Source organism: Xiphophorus hellerii, chromosome 23 (assembly GCF_003331165.1).
Source record: "Xiphophorus hellerii strain 12219 chromosome 23, Xiphophorus_hellerii-4.1, whole genome shotgun sequence".
NCBI classification, from domain to species: domain Eukaryota; kingdom Metazoa; phylum Chordata; class Actinopteri; order Cyprinodontiformes; family Poeciliidae; genus Xiphophorus; species Xiphophorus hellerii.
The window spans coordinates 21222943-21237950 of record NC_045694.1 but is presented as its reverse complement, the minus strand read 5'-3'; the positions used below and the strand labels follow the sequence as shown (position 1 = coordinate 21237950).

Below are 15008 nucleotides of genomic sequence, written 5' to 3'. Positions count from 1 at the left end.
AATCTGTGGTAAGACAAAAAAAAATCTGCCATTTTGCAAAGAATGTGAAAATTATATTACAATTACACACTACTTTGTGTTGTGTTACCACATAAAATCCCAATTAAATACAGCAAAAAGGCGCCATCGCATCTAAAGTTGTACAATGCTTTACTTGACACAGAAAACCATATTATGATCAGGAAATGTCAATTTATTCACGAGCTGATACTTCATTTAAGCAAGAAAAGTCACAAGGACTACATGAATGTATACAGCGAGTTGACAAGCAAGTTAAGAGGAGGCTTCATGTATTGCTCTTACCCAGCAGCAGAGACGCCAGGTGACGAGACGTTATCAAGCTTTTATCTCCCACACTGTGAAGCTAACAAACTTCAGCATGAAGCAGCCAGGGAACCACGCTCAATATCAGGACTAAGGTAGGACTGGGTAAACTGAACTAACACAAAACAATTGGGATATCATAACACATATATTAATCATAAAGAACTGATGTGATATTTTAAAGTAGTGCTCCAAGTTAACAATAAAGAACATGGGGGAAACAAAACAAGATGTGAAGTGAACCAGAAGAAAAAAAAAGGCAAATCCTGGTGGGTAGAGAGGCTGAGCAAAAGCCTAAGGAACACTTCCAGTATAGGTCATCACCTTTACTCTTATGGCACCCGGGGCCATGTTCAAAATCTCTATCTGTGGTCAATACTGAAATGACGTGGCATCAGAAGTACAATAAACACAATCAGCGTGGGTGGAGCAGGCTCTTGAACCCAGCTCAGGCCTTTTCTTCACCACCACTTTCAGCAGGATGTGTCCTCACAGAGGTGTTTTTAAACCAACACTGGGATGCATTGCAAAATACCCAGTAACTGCGTGAGCTATGAGAGTGGTTAAATGTAAAATAGTCTTGATATAAAAGGCTGCAGCTGCATCATCATACGTATTGTTTCTTCTGAGCATGCGAGGCGAGGTCCTTGGCTTTCTCTTTAGCTGCCATTGCTGTCTCTCTTGCCCGCTCTGTAGCGGTCTCTGCCAAGGTTCTGGACGGCGTTTCGCCTACAGAAACACAAAGCATGGCTTTAAATGAAACACATCAACATTCTCATCCTCAGGATGTAGAGGTAAAGGTTAAGCTGATGTGAAAAACAAAACTGGCAGGTTTTAACAACATGCACTTTTTCACAGCAATGTATATTATGTCAAGATTACAACATCAAAATGTCCCTCGTTTCACAAACGTCAATCAATTTTATTAAAATCCACGTAGTCATCAAAAAGAAATAAAGGAGAAAAAGTCACAGCTGATCAGCAGCATGGTTCTGCTAACTATGTCTGCATAGAAATGAGTTGCCGAAGAGGCAGACTAGCATTAACTTGCTTCCTCTTCGTATTGTTCTGACTCAGAGAATTTGGTGTGTCAGCATTCTGAGATATTTAATTAATTTTTTTTTTTACATTTCTAAAACAAAAAATTAACTGTTATTTTCTGTCATTATTGGTCAACAAAAACTCTGATTTGAAATGACAAACTGTATCTGCAACAATTAATGTAGTGCCACGCCCCAACTACATGCTTGTAAACATGAATGAACTACATGAACCTTATAGGTTCATGTAGTTCATGACTCCACGTTAACAATAAAGAACATGGAGGAAACAACTCTATAAAATAACTCTAGGGAAATCTGGAAAAAAAAAAACTCTTCAAATGACAATGTACCTTGCATTCTGGAGAGCACGTACTCAAAGCCTTTCATTGTCTTTGTGACGCTATTCTTGAACCTTGCCAGACCAAATTCCTGAAAAATGAACAAAGTCAGTAAAGGAAAAAGACAAAGTGTATTTATGTAAACCCAGCAACAATGAGGAACTACTTGGACTAATTGCTCAGCTGTTGCATCTTAACTCTGGCATTATGTTGCTGATAATGCCAGAACAGAACAGAAGGCAGGTGGGGAGGTCTCCCCATCAGCCACTCCATGCTGCTTTCTGTGCCGTAGTACCACTTTCCACTTTACTCTACTAACCTGAATAGCTCTAGAAAGCCCATAGAGACTGGAAGAGATCCAGGCTTCCCGTTTAATCTCCGTCCAGGAGCCGTTCTCTTGATTAATTTGGTAGAGACAGCGCTCCTCCACAGACTGGCAGCGCATGCAGAAAAAACAAAACAAAACAAACATTACAATTATGTTTTGACTTTGAGCAAAGCCAAGTTCTGCTGGATAAAAACCGGAGCGTACCATGAGGCGAGCGTGGCTGATGTTCCAGGTCAGGGTGGTCATGGTCCGTTTCTGAGGGTCTACGACGGAGTCCTCGATGATGTACGCCGAGTTGGTCATGTGCTTTGGGAGGTACCGCTCCATCCAGCGAGGTGCACGGCTGGTTTTGGTCAACAGACGTCTGGAAATGAGGCAGTTGGACGAAGTAACTTCTCTGAAGATGATGTCCTCCGTCAAGACATGGTTACTGAAATCAAAGGGATCGGTAAAATATTAAAAATTACATTTTATTTGCAATATATTTATTTTTGGACAACTTTAAATTCTCAAAGTAACAAATCAGTGTTCTATTTTAGTATGAAAGGATTTTATTGATGTAATTTCTGTGTTGACTACTTACAGTAAACCTAACATCCTAGATCAGTAAATCAAACTTAGGTCAGCAAAATGTTCCTCTTCCTCAACAAGAACTTCACAGTATTCAGGAAACACAACATCAGTAATACTTTAGGGTCTGTGGATATTTGTGGTAAATAGCAATTGTTTACTTCTGTAGCAATGCTTTATTTGATTGTCATAATCTTAACTTGATAAATTTCTATGTATTTTAATTACAGGGCTCGGTGTATTGCTGATCCAGAGTCACATGAATCTTTGGTTCCTTCAATGATGATTAAAAACAAAGTTTTTAAATCATGAAAGGAAATAGAAAATGGAGGATTTAAGAGTTCTTTATGTTGTTATGCAAATTCCAGATTGAATGCCAACAACAAAACGTCAATAATCCAAAGCTTTTTCCCCCCAAACTATGTGAGAAACTAAGGGGAAAGTTTAGGGGACTATAAAAAGGACACAAATAGTCTCATACATAGTTGTGTGTATGAGACTAACATTTGTCTAAATGCATAATTAAATTTCGTGCCTGGTGTGTTCCTTCTTGGTCTTCATGATGCAATTTGTTCACCAACAACAACCTCTGAGGTTTTCACAGAAACAGTTTAGATTAAATACTGAGATTAAATTACACAAAGATGGGATCTTTTTTTTTTTTTACTAATCAGTTGGATTCTGAAGGCAGAATAAAAGAGACTGAATACTTGGATCAAATTTCAGTTTTCTTTGTAAAAGAAAAAAAAAGATGCATAATTTTTTTCCTAGTTTACAATTGTGAATGACAGTGTGTTAGTACATAGCAGCTAATCACAATAAATAAATAGGTTTGTGGTGACAAAGTAACAAAATGTGGAAAAATTGAAGGTGTGTGAAGAACTTTGCAAGGCAATATGCATATTATGTAATGTGATTCTAATTATTAATAAACTGCTTTTACAGTTATGTCAGACAGGTTATCATGTCCCACTTTGTTGCCTCATGTGACAGGCAACACATGAGTGACATTACTTTGATCATTTCAAAGTCTGTGTATCAGAAAATTCCCATAATGCATTTTTCAGCTTGGCATGATAGCGCCTTATGGTTTCAAATGGCCAATAATTGATGTTTTATAAAAAACAAAAACAAGCTTGTAGGTACACTACAGTTATGTGTGTACTTATAAGAGTGTTTGTACATCAATTAATTCATCTACATTAACAAACCTCTGCAGTATGCAAATGTAAAGACCCATTTCACCAGCACAATTTTGTACAGTATAATTAATAACCGTGCACTTTTACACTAAGATATTTTTTCTCACCTGTAAGGATTGGGATAACGTTGCCAGAAAGCAATGCAAACTTGGTCCCAGGTGTTCTTCAGCAAACCTGTGCAGCAAACGTATTTCCCCATTGTTCCCTTGGTTTGCTCTGGCAGTACTCTGTGGAACGACGGCACATAAAATAAAGTCAGTTACAATCAGATAAAGCAGAAGTAGAGTAAGGTTGACAGTAGTAATATTTGTAGCTCATTTTACTGCCGTCTTCGGGTTTAAATAACTGCTACGAATAAGTAGGATTTAAGTGCATGCTTGCAAAAGTCAGTCATGACTGTACGGACATTTTCCATTCATATTTTGTAGAAAATGGTACAAGGTGGCTAAAACATACATAAAAACCTACCAAGCTATAAAAAAAAAAGCACAGCGGGCCATTTTTACTGACGGCTTTATGATGTATTTGCAGTTTAAATAAGGGCTTCATGTATTTAAATTAAAAAAAAAAAAACTGAGGTCAACGTGTTTAAAGTCGTTTCTGTCACATTCGTCACGTCCACACTACCAGCTTCCTGGACGGTAGGAGCTAGCCTAGCATGTGGCTAACCTCGTGAATGAATGGCTCTCTCGGTATACATTTGCATTTAGTCACATATCAACACTCAGGAGGAAGGGCTCAACACAGACGAAATAAACACCGACCTGCACAGTGACGATTTTCAAAAGATCAGAACGGACATTTCATTGTTCGTGAGGAGCAAAGTCCATCTTGCGACCACCTACATCAGACGCCAAACGTCACCAGGCCGAGAAGAAGGTCAAACGTTGAGCGTTGACGGAACATCCGGCAGGAGGCACTGGTGATGCTTGTTTCGATCACTAGATGGCAGCAGAGATCCTGCGCAAAATGTTTCAGTTCCATTGTTGACGCCTACAGTTTCTTCCTGCCCAGTTAAATGTCATTCCAAATAAGTACTCAAATCAAACTCTTATTTTCTGCTGTTTGTGACTGATATTAACAAATAGACCATATGAAAATACTGTAACTTTTAAGGAAGAGATTTTGTTTTTCTTCTTAAAGGCTTGAAGCCTGAAATATATACAGTATATAATGATATGCTTAAACCAGGAAATCTGCAATGTGGGAGTTAGGAACCAGTAATGCAATGGCCATAGCTATTCTCTTTGACATACAATGAATAAAAAAATGTGTGGGTCACACTAGTAATTTTGCCATTTTAATGTTTTACTGAATTTACTTTTTTATAAATCTAGATGTACTTTACTTCCACACATACACAACCAATATCTCTTTATTTGACACAGAGGAACAAACAATAAGTTGTCTTTCTAGAAACAGCAGCTGTAATGTATCAGGTCCAGGATTGAAACCTGTACCCTGAGGCCTCGTTGTTGATTCATGTCCCCACATTTATTAAATACGATCAACAGAAAGGTCACTTTAGCAGCAGCGTAATGAACACAGAATTGCATGTTCTTTTTACATCCCCTTGAACAAGTTTCTGTAATGATGACATCAACAGTGTGCTGCCCTGGCGTCACACAGGTCACCGGTTTCCAGTCCCATTCTTCTGGACACATAGTCCTGCTGCTCTGTCTAATCAAGAACAGCTGGTGGCCAGGTGAGAACAATTAACTTCTATTTTTCCATATTAGAGGATTTGAATGAATGATAAAACAATTACCGAAGTATCATGAGAAGTCTACATTCACTGTCACATAAATCTCTGCTTTCTCACTAGAAAATATCCTGCAAAGTTGAACATTATTTAGCAACAAGAATTATGTACATACAGTGGAACATGTTTACATAAGACATAGGTAAACATTTTAGATACATATTTGAATAAATTAGATATGTACCTTACAAGTACCACTCACAATTCAACAAAGAGCCTTATAAAGAGATTTGCATGCAAAGCATTGGGCCCTCTTTAGTGACCAATGCCTTGTGTCAACCATTGTCTCTATGCAGAGGTGTTATTATCTCTTGTCCCCTCTCATTTAAGCTGCAGGGTCCAGGGTAGGGAGGTAGCACTTTTGGAAATACCCTCAAAAGGGTGGAGCTTTGATAGGTTGTTAGCCATTTCTGAATAGGTAAGTATGATAGCGAGAACACTGCATTGCGTTAGGCACTAACACCTTTGTCACATTGTTGCTTATCTGCCAAGTGTTTTATTGGGGTAGGATTACATACTGTCTTAGGTAAATCACTTTCCAGCATCACTACTTGTCCTTGCATTTAATACTGTAGGATAGTTAATATAAAAAACATTGTATGTTTAACCAAAAGCCCAACTGGAGAAAGACATTGTAAACAAGCCTTGGTTAAAAACGTTGAAGTGTTCAAAATTTGTTGACACTGAACACTTGAATATAGATAAATGAAGTAATCAGTGAAAAATATTAAGTAACATAACATGATCATTAGCTACGGCAGGCTGAATGTCCCACTCTTTCCAGCACTCAACTTTCAGGAAGTCATCACAACATCACTCCTCTATAGACCCTTGAGCAACAATGCAACCATTGAGAAGTAGCGGGTATAATGAGATCAGCAGATGCACAGTTCCACCAGGCGTTGGCTAATTGCTGCTGACTAGTCTGAAGGAGCTGAGTGAGGAAGTTGCAGAGATCTGTGAGGAAGAGGCTCTGCAGCGTGGAAACTGCAGCTCTGAGGGGGAGCTTCATCCTCAAAGAAGATCAGTCCCACCAAGAGTTTTGTACAACTGAATGGTTGTGCAAAACAAGATCAAATGATTTCTCAAGCATGCATGAAAGAATCAAAGCAACACTCCAGGCATGGTTTTGATGAGGAAATAACATTATAACATGATATAAAGCTAAAAAAGTAGATATTACATAATACTGCTCCATGTAATCCCAATTTATATGCATTATGTAAAGTGGGAACATGTCAAAAGTGACAAACACCCATCAAAACTGTGATATGATTTGATGTTTCCAAAATGATTCCTTTTTATCCTGCTTAGTTTTATGAAACTCATTTTTAAGGCCCAGCACACATGGCAAAATAGAAAATAACGTGATAGCAGCTTAAGGATTTCACATACTTGGTAGTTATCTTAATGCTGTTTTATAATGTACCCAGTGTTAAAATAGTCAGAAAATTATGCTTTATTGGTATCATTTAGAAAACCATCTCCTAATCTTATCATAGTTGTGCAAATAGCTATACCTAAATGTTGCATTTGCAAACAATAACAAATTTTTCCAGCTGGAATTTATTCAGCTGGAAACACTAGACCAAAAGCATAAAAGAACATGTAGTTTTGTTTTGCTTTATTTTTTACTTTTAAGACACTGTCAGCAGCAGCAACACCTCAGCAGTTCAGTATTGACCAGAAGTAAGTGACACATACTGTATGTACCTAAGGTACCTGTACTTTGAACTTTTGTGGACAAATGGTTTTCAAGGTTCTTGAAAACCAACAAAGAGCGGAAAGCTTCAGGATAGATACAATTGAAATACACCCATAGGTCAGTTCTTTTAAGTCAAAATGCTTCTTGAGAACCACACACCCCTTAAAGCAGAGGTCTAGCTAATGTGCTAAAATTCTGCTTTTAAACAAGACAAATCTCATACAGCAGTAGTAGGGTGTCTGCTGTTACGACCGTTCAGAGTGGGCCCTCTTACAGAGCGTGTCCTGAACGACCCATCTGGGTGGAAAGTATCTGCCTTGTCCTCGCAACGGAACACCATTATGAAGCCATTCCTGTAGTTTTTATTCATCCATCCATAGAGGAGAGGGTTGGTGAAGGTAGGGCACATAGCCACGATGTGAAACACTGTGAAGATGAGCTTATACTCCTCAAACCGGAGCACCAAGTCCAGATCAGTGGCCAGCTGGAGCACATGTAAAGGCAGCCAACTAGTTGCAAATACCACTACTACCAGTGCTAGCATCTTTGTGGTTTTCTTGCGTCGGTTGATGCTGTCGTTACGGCTGGACGGACTGACATGGTTTTTCAGTTTGACCCAAATGCATATGTATGCATAACTAATGATTGCTAAAGGAAGAATGTACAATAGTAGGATCATTGAGAGACTGTAGATGACTCCATCCCTGTTGATGCCATGGGGCCACTTCTCAGAGCAGACAGGCATGCGCAGATTGATAGGAGGAATCTCTTCATAGCGATATTCCCTGAAGATAGCAAGAGGAGCTGCCAGGACAGAAGAAATAGTCCAGGTGAATGCCATGATGAAGAGGCTGGAATGCCAGGTCAGCCGTCGACCAAGGTGGAAGACAATGCAGCGGTAACGCTCCAGAGCTATGACAGTCAGGGTCAGGATGGACACATGAACACTCAGAGCTTGGGCAAACGGGACCATGTGGCACAACACGGCACCAAACTTCCATTCATCCAGCAGAGTGTAAATCAGAGTAAAGGGCAGGCATAGAGTGACCATCAGAAGGTCTGCCAAAGCCAGGTTGGCTATGAAGTAGTTGGTCACTGTCCGCATGTTTCTGTAGCGAATAATCATGTAGATGACGAGGGAATTGCCCAGCAGCCCCAGCAGGATTATTAAGGAATAAGCCATTATTAGAGTGATTTGGACTCCAAGGTGCTTGGTGACATCAGAGCTGAAACCGGGCTGGTATGAATCAGAGCTGTCGTTGAACAAAAACGACAGATCACTTTCGCTAGGCTCCACTTCTGCTGTGGCGTTGGATGTGTCAAGTGGGCTCATTTTTACTGGAAGGTCCACAATACTGAGGCTGCACCAACACCTGAGCAGAGAAAACAGAAAACAAAACAGCTTGACACAAAATTAATAGAACATCACTTTCAGACAGAACATAGCTATGTTGGATATTCTGGAGAAGTGAGGAGTAGAATGTAATAAGCCAGGGCTTTTTTCTATTCCTTTTCAAACGGAATAGGAGCAATTAAGTGAAGCAGAATTAGAGGCAAGTGCAGTAGCCTCCATGCGAGTCTGAAAGCTAACCTACATTAACAAGCACTACCAAATCTTGAGGCTATTCGCTTAGCTTGCCACACTGTCTATTGGGTAGATAGAACCGCAAACTCTGGTAAAACTGGAGTTCAAAGCTGGATACTAACTGGATATAGATACTAACTAGAGATAGGGTAAAAAGCTCGGTCATCCGAGAGGGACTCAGAGTAGAGCCTTCTCCTTCACGTCGAGAGGAGTCAGTTGAGGTGGCTCAGGCATCTGGTCAGGATTCCTCCTGGACGCCTCCCTGGTGAGGTGTTCCGGGCACATCCCACAAGGAGGAGGCCCCGGGGAAGACCCAGGACACGCTGGAGAGACTATGTTTCTCGGCTGGCCTGGGAATGCCTCGGGATTCCCCTGGAGGAGCTGGAACAAGTGGCTGGGGAGAGGGAAGTCTGGGCCTCCCTTCTGAAGCTGCTACCCCTGCGACCCGACCTCGGATAAAGCGGGAAAAAAACGGATGGATGGATGGATGGATGGATGGATGGATGGATGGATGGGTGGATGGATGGATGGATGGATGGATGGATGGATGGATGGATGGATGGATGGATGGATGGATGGATGGATGGTTCCTCCAATTTTTTTCCTTAGGGCTTGCACACCCGGCAGTTCAGCAGTGATGCCCAATGCTCTATAGTGCTCCGACAGAAATTCCCAAACAGCTGAGATGGCATATTGGCCATTTTCAACCTCAGGAAAAAAAGAGCCTTTGTTGAGCATTCTTTTCAGGGCTAGCAGAGTTTTTTTTTTAACTACATCTGATCCTCACTGGTGTGAATTGGATGGACACCACTTTGAACTTAATTGATGGTCAGTGGAGCCTTGGTCTTCCTCTTAATCCTCCAAACATCCACAATGACATCTTTTTTTAAAAAATGGTTGTTTAAAACATAGTTATTGCCTGTACAACATTCAACCAGATGTTGGGTCTCCTACCTGCATTTACATCTGAGATTAGTCAGCGTGGAGTGGCATCATTTGGAAATTTGATTATGATGTTGGAAGAGTGTGTGTGTGTGTGTGTGTATGGGGGGAGGATCAGTCATTGTAAAGAGTGTAAGAATGACTGGACTCAACACAAAGCCCTGTAGCACACGTGTCAGGTCAGAGTTATGGATGATGATGTCTGGCTTTCCATCCTGATATTTTGTGATCCGTTACTGAAAAAATTAACAATCAATTCACATATTGTGTTGGGCAGTCCAAGGCTGGTGAGTTCGGAACCGAAGTTCAAAAATACAGAGCTCCAGGTGGGATGAGGGCGGCTGAATGAAACATGATACATCTTCAACAGACTCAGTTTGCTCGGCAAACATCCAGGCAGCCAGTATAGGATGCTTTTGATGTGCAATACCACTCTCTGAAAGCACTTCATTATGGTGTAAGGCCTACTTAGACAGTAGTTGTTGAGGCTGGTGGCTGATGTCTTCTTTGGCAGTGGGATGAATGTGGTGGTTTTGGAGCAGGTGAGCACTGACGCGTGCTGTAGTGAGAGACCAAATAGGCTATATCAGTACACTTGAGGTGTGCTCTCACCTTGCTGTTAAACAAAAGGGCTCTAATGGTCAGCATTGCCTCAGTGCAAAATTTGATGTAATTAAAGCCAGCAGAAACATACTGTATGTCTCTGAGTCAGCTCCCTGTGAAAGCACACCTTGTGTATGCGTTCAAAACAGTCCTGTAATGTTACATCTGTACTCACAGATGCTGGGGTTTTGCAAACCACAGGTTTATATGATAGATTCAGGATCAATGAAATGTGATTTGTCATCTGTCATCCCCAGGATGTGGTGATGGCACAGCTTTGTATTATCACGGGATATTTGCAAATAGTTGATCCGGGATATTTTTGTTTCTGGCCAGAAACCATACATTTTTATGGCACTTGGGTAAGACTGCTGTCATATCTGCATTATTAAAGTCTTTAGGATGAGCATTCATCTGGATGATAAAAAAGCTATGCAGCTCTTCCAGTGCTAGGCCAATGTTAGCTTACAGTGAGATGTAAATAGCTATGCAAAATATAGAAGTAATGTCTCTCAGTGGATAAAATGCCCTGCATAAGGCACTCTTGATGTAGAGAGCAATGTTTCCTCATAACATTTACTGGAATACTCCTGTCATTCTTGATATAGATATTAACTCTAAGGGAGAGCCCAGACAACCTACGGAGAAAACCCATTTTGGCCGCTTGTATCAGCGATCTTGTTGGAGGAACCTTTTCTGGGTAATAAACACAGCACTAAGGGTCACAGGAGTACACTGTCAGCCCTGGACACTGTATCATGACCGGCTGCAGCAGAAGTCAAAGACTCAGTGCTGATGTAACTCACCCAAGGCATTCACTGATTGTCCCTCTGCCATGAGGAAGGAGATAGTGCCTTTTAGAAACATGCAATACATGTGTGAGGAACAGATTATTTTCAAGAACAATAACTTCTATCAGCCCTGAATCCCTTATTGATTAGTGCAATATGACAATATATGGGTTATGATAATATTTATCATCCATCCATCCATCCATCCATCCATCCATCCATCCATCCATCCATCCATCCATCCATCCATCCATCCATTCATCCATCCATCCATCCATCCATCCATCGTTTTCTGCTTATCTGGGGTAATATTCACGGGTCAGCAGCTTAATTGATCCCCAGAGTCTGTGGGAACCAATGCTATTGCCCCCAAATTAGTGGGCACTGGAGATGAGGCTAAGCAGAGAGGCCCAGTTGTTTTTATTACTGGATTTTTATCTAGTTAACATGGTTCATTTTGTGAGGAAACGGGAAATAATTTTAGTTTAGGTAACTGCAATGACGATAAAGTATTCTTTTTTTTCTTATTTTTATTCTATGTCTGATTATTGTTCTTGATTGTTTTTGTATTATTTTCTTTAAAAATGAGTTGTTTATATGTTCTAAATACATATTTCATTTGTTCGTTTGTTCATTCATTTATTAATTAATTTGTTCACTCATTCAGCAAATGAGATTATGAAGTAAGGGAATAAACTCAAGCTGCTTCAGAAGTGTCTGATTCAAAATTCTCAAGATCTGTGAACTGTGTTTCTTGTGTGTGCAAGCACAGTGGGATCTGCATCAGTCATTTGCTCCTGCATAGTGGGGCGACATGTACCAACCTTCACATATTCTCCTGAACAACAACTCCCAGTGGGGCTACTGAGTGCAGTTAGGAGGACTTGGCTGTCAAATCCTGCCACCTAACCCTGCCGAGGTCTCTCAGCTGGGAGTCTGCATGTACTTGGCTGCCAGTTGGTTCTTTGACCCCTTTTTTCATGTGTGCAACACCTTTTATTTGTTCCCATTCATCTCTGTCATAAGCGACTCTGTCATTTATAGAAATGAACACTGGCTGCATGAAGTCAAAATGATAGCATTGGTGATGTATCTTAAAATTATGTTATTTGTTTCCAATGTCATTTCCTCTTCAGCATGAGAGCTTCTTATGAAACAAGAATTAAACAGTATGCAATTTTTTTTACCAGGCTTGAGCTTCCATAGAAAATGTCACCACCATAAAGACAACTATTATTTAAAGCTGAAGAGTAAGAATTCAGTGCATTTTTGCAGATAAACTGATTCTCTAATGCGTGCAGTCTCATCATTCACACAATCTTCCTTGATTGCAGGGAGAAAGGTGGATGTTATACAAAGCTAAGAAAAGGAAAAATGAGCAGCAGTCACAGAGAGAAATTAATAGAAAATTAGCTTTCCTGGAACAGAAGTAGAAATTCCAACCAAAAAAAAATACACTAAATAGTCTATCTCATCAATTGACAATAATGAGAAAACATCTTTCCTCATGCTTTCTGTGTTGCTTGCCTATTTATTTACGGCATGCTTTCTTTTTTTTCCCCTTAGGAACACCTGTGCCTCTATTGACACTAAAGGAGACGATGGAAGAAGCAATGAGGGGTAGTGAGTGAGTTCAAAGCTCAATCATTAGAGCTGCAGAATGTGTGCCTATGCTTGCAGCTCATATTAAAGAGAACAAATGTGGGGAAATATTAAGGAAAAATAAATGCAATTCAACATTTTGTTTTTCCTGTTAATTTACATATGCAGGCAAAGTGCTGCTGCTGCATACAGATATATATTCAATTATTGCTACTGGCGTGTTAGACTGTCAACTAATGGTTTGCCAGATTAATCAAGCACACTTAAGAAATAGTTAATCATCAGAAGATGAATAAAATCTACTTCAACAACCAAACAAATGGAAGCAGTTTGTGAAGAGGACCAGCGTAGACTGGAGATTTCATAATCAAAGATCTCCCATTTTCATTTTAAGGAAAGATGTTATGAAAACTTCATGTTCAGGACTTTCCATTAGGATGATTATCAAGTCTCAATGAGGTTTGGACTGCTGAATCATTCCTTACTAACCCACTTGTGCACCTGCAGTACAACCAATAATCATCTCCATCATTTAAGTCAACACCAAATGATGGGAAGATACAATGAAATGATTTTCTTATAAATTTTCAGTGAAATACTGTTGGACTGTTCAGGTAAACTAAAAGTAGACGGCAGGTGGCCCTGCTGCACTGAATGGGGGGAATATGGGATGTATTTAATCATTCAGTCATAAAATGAATCAGTCAGATGGAAACACTCAAGCAGGAATTTAATGAACCTGAGACGAAAGAACACATAAGGCTGAGCCCTTCTTAATCACATGCTATAAAATCTATGCTGAAATTGCTTTTCTGAGATAATGTTCACTAATGCCAGGTGATCATGCCCATTAATGTGCCTCCTGTTATATCATGATCCAAACACACAAAAAGCAAGTTTTAGCCAATTTTGTCCTTATAAAAAGACATATTTATGCTCATTTTCTGAAATTTTGTCGTAGAATTCCAGACTCCTTTCTCAATTGTATTTTAAATGTATTGTGCAAATGAGTTAGAGAACTGTTACACCACTCCTAGTATATTTCAAGTTTTGATTCTTGGAGGAAGAACTGAGAAGAAATCAGGCATAATTTATTGAGATCTTTTCTTGTTCTCTTTCATTGTTCTGTTGATACAGGCTTCAAGTTTCCAGAAGAACCATGTTTACTCAATTTCTTTTTCCATTCAACTTTCAAAGTTGATATGTAATATTTGCAACACAGGCAGAAATATGATACCTGTGTTCCCAGCTGATTTAAAGATAAGAGCTTATTCAACAGGCTGCCCGCCAGGCAGCCTTAGTTTATAAAGTTTTATGTTTCTCCTTGTCTGTTAAAGTAGTTTTGATACATTCAATGTATGCAGTGAAATGGCATGAAAGCTATAAAGCAAATTAGAAAATGTAGCCATCGTCAAACAACTCAGCGGGATCCCCTAGACACCAAAGCGCACAGATACCCAAGAGCAAATGGATGTGATTTATCTCCGTTCAGGCAACATTTTTACAGTAATTAAAAAAAAAAAAAGACACAAGCACAAAAAAGACACTTCCTATAATTTCTTATCCCAAGAGTTATTATTATCATTCTTTTCTATGATGCACCTGCTGAAGGGATCCAGCTCACATCAATGGCGAGTTATTACTGATATATTTTAATAACCCAATTCAATCAATTATGCATTGACGCGTAATTTGTGGCCATTTGTTTCACTTTCTCACTCTTTAAATATATCTTTCACAACTCTGAAGGCTCATTTAACCCTTCAAAACATATGCAAATTGCTATAATTGTCTCACATCATTTGGACTCTTCATCATCTTGCTTTGAAAAGGTTTCTTCATATCCAAATTACGCACATGTGGCAGTTTCAGTTACAGGATGCGCCCGCGTCACAAGAACAGAACAGAACATTCAGCGTCTATCTGGTGCACTTGGACACATATCGAGCCCCGCATTATGAATTCACGGTCTACACGAATACCAATCGCGTTTTAATGGACTCACCTTTCGCCGCAATATCTACTTTGGGAAACGAGTCTTCACTCAAGAGTGGCGTGGAACAAGTGGTGTGAAATTCCCGAAGCTCCTCCCTGCCTGGAGTGCGCATCTTGTGGATCCACTGAGCGCTCCCGAGTCAGATCCAGCGGAGTCAGAGTAGGAATGAGGCGCCAACATCTGTGCCAGGAACGGTCCGCTGGAGATCTGCGCAATG

General features: G+C 40.0%; 2 protein-coding genes across 2 annotated transcripts; both read right to left on the bottom strand.

Moving 5' to 3' along the window:
* Window positions 1-172: 172 nt before the first annotated feature.
* prelid1a (PRELI domain containing 1a) lies at window positions 173-4706 on the bottom strand. The gene is made up of 6 exons (XM_032555596.1): window positions 4570-4706; window positions 3913-4032; window positions 2238-2463; window positions 2025-2138; window positions 1718-1796; window positions 173-1053 (listed from the first exon to the last, which is right to left on the bottom strand). The coding sequence occupies exons 2-6, from the start codon at window positions 4002-4004 to the stop codon at window positions 932-934; spliced, it is 633 nt and encodes a 210-aa protein (XP_032411487.1). The 5' UTR covers window positions 4005-4032; window positions 4570-4706; the 3' UTR covers window positions 173-931.
* Window positions 4707-5162: 456 nt separating this feature from the next.
* Window positions 5163-15008, bottom strand: npy7r (neuropeptide Y receptor Y7). Its single transcript, XM_032554280.1, has 2 exons — window positions 14801-15008; window positions 5163-8645 (listed from the first exon to the last, which is right to left on the bottom strand). Exon 2 carries the CDS (start codon window positions 8603-8605, stop codon window positions 7490-7492), a length of 1116 nt encoding a protein of 371 aa, XP_032410171.1. The 5' UTR covers window positions 8606-8645; window positions 14801-15008; the 3' UTR covers window positions 5163-7489.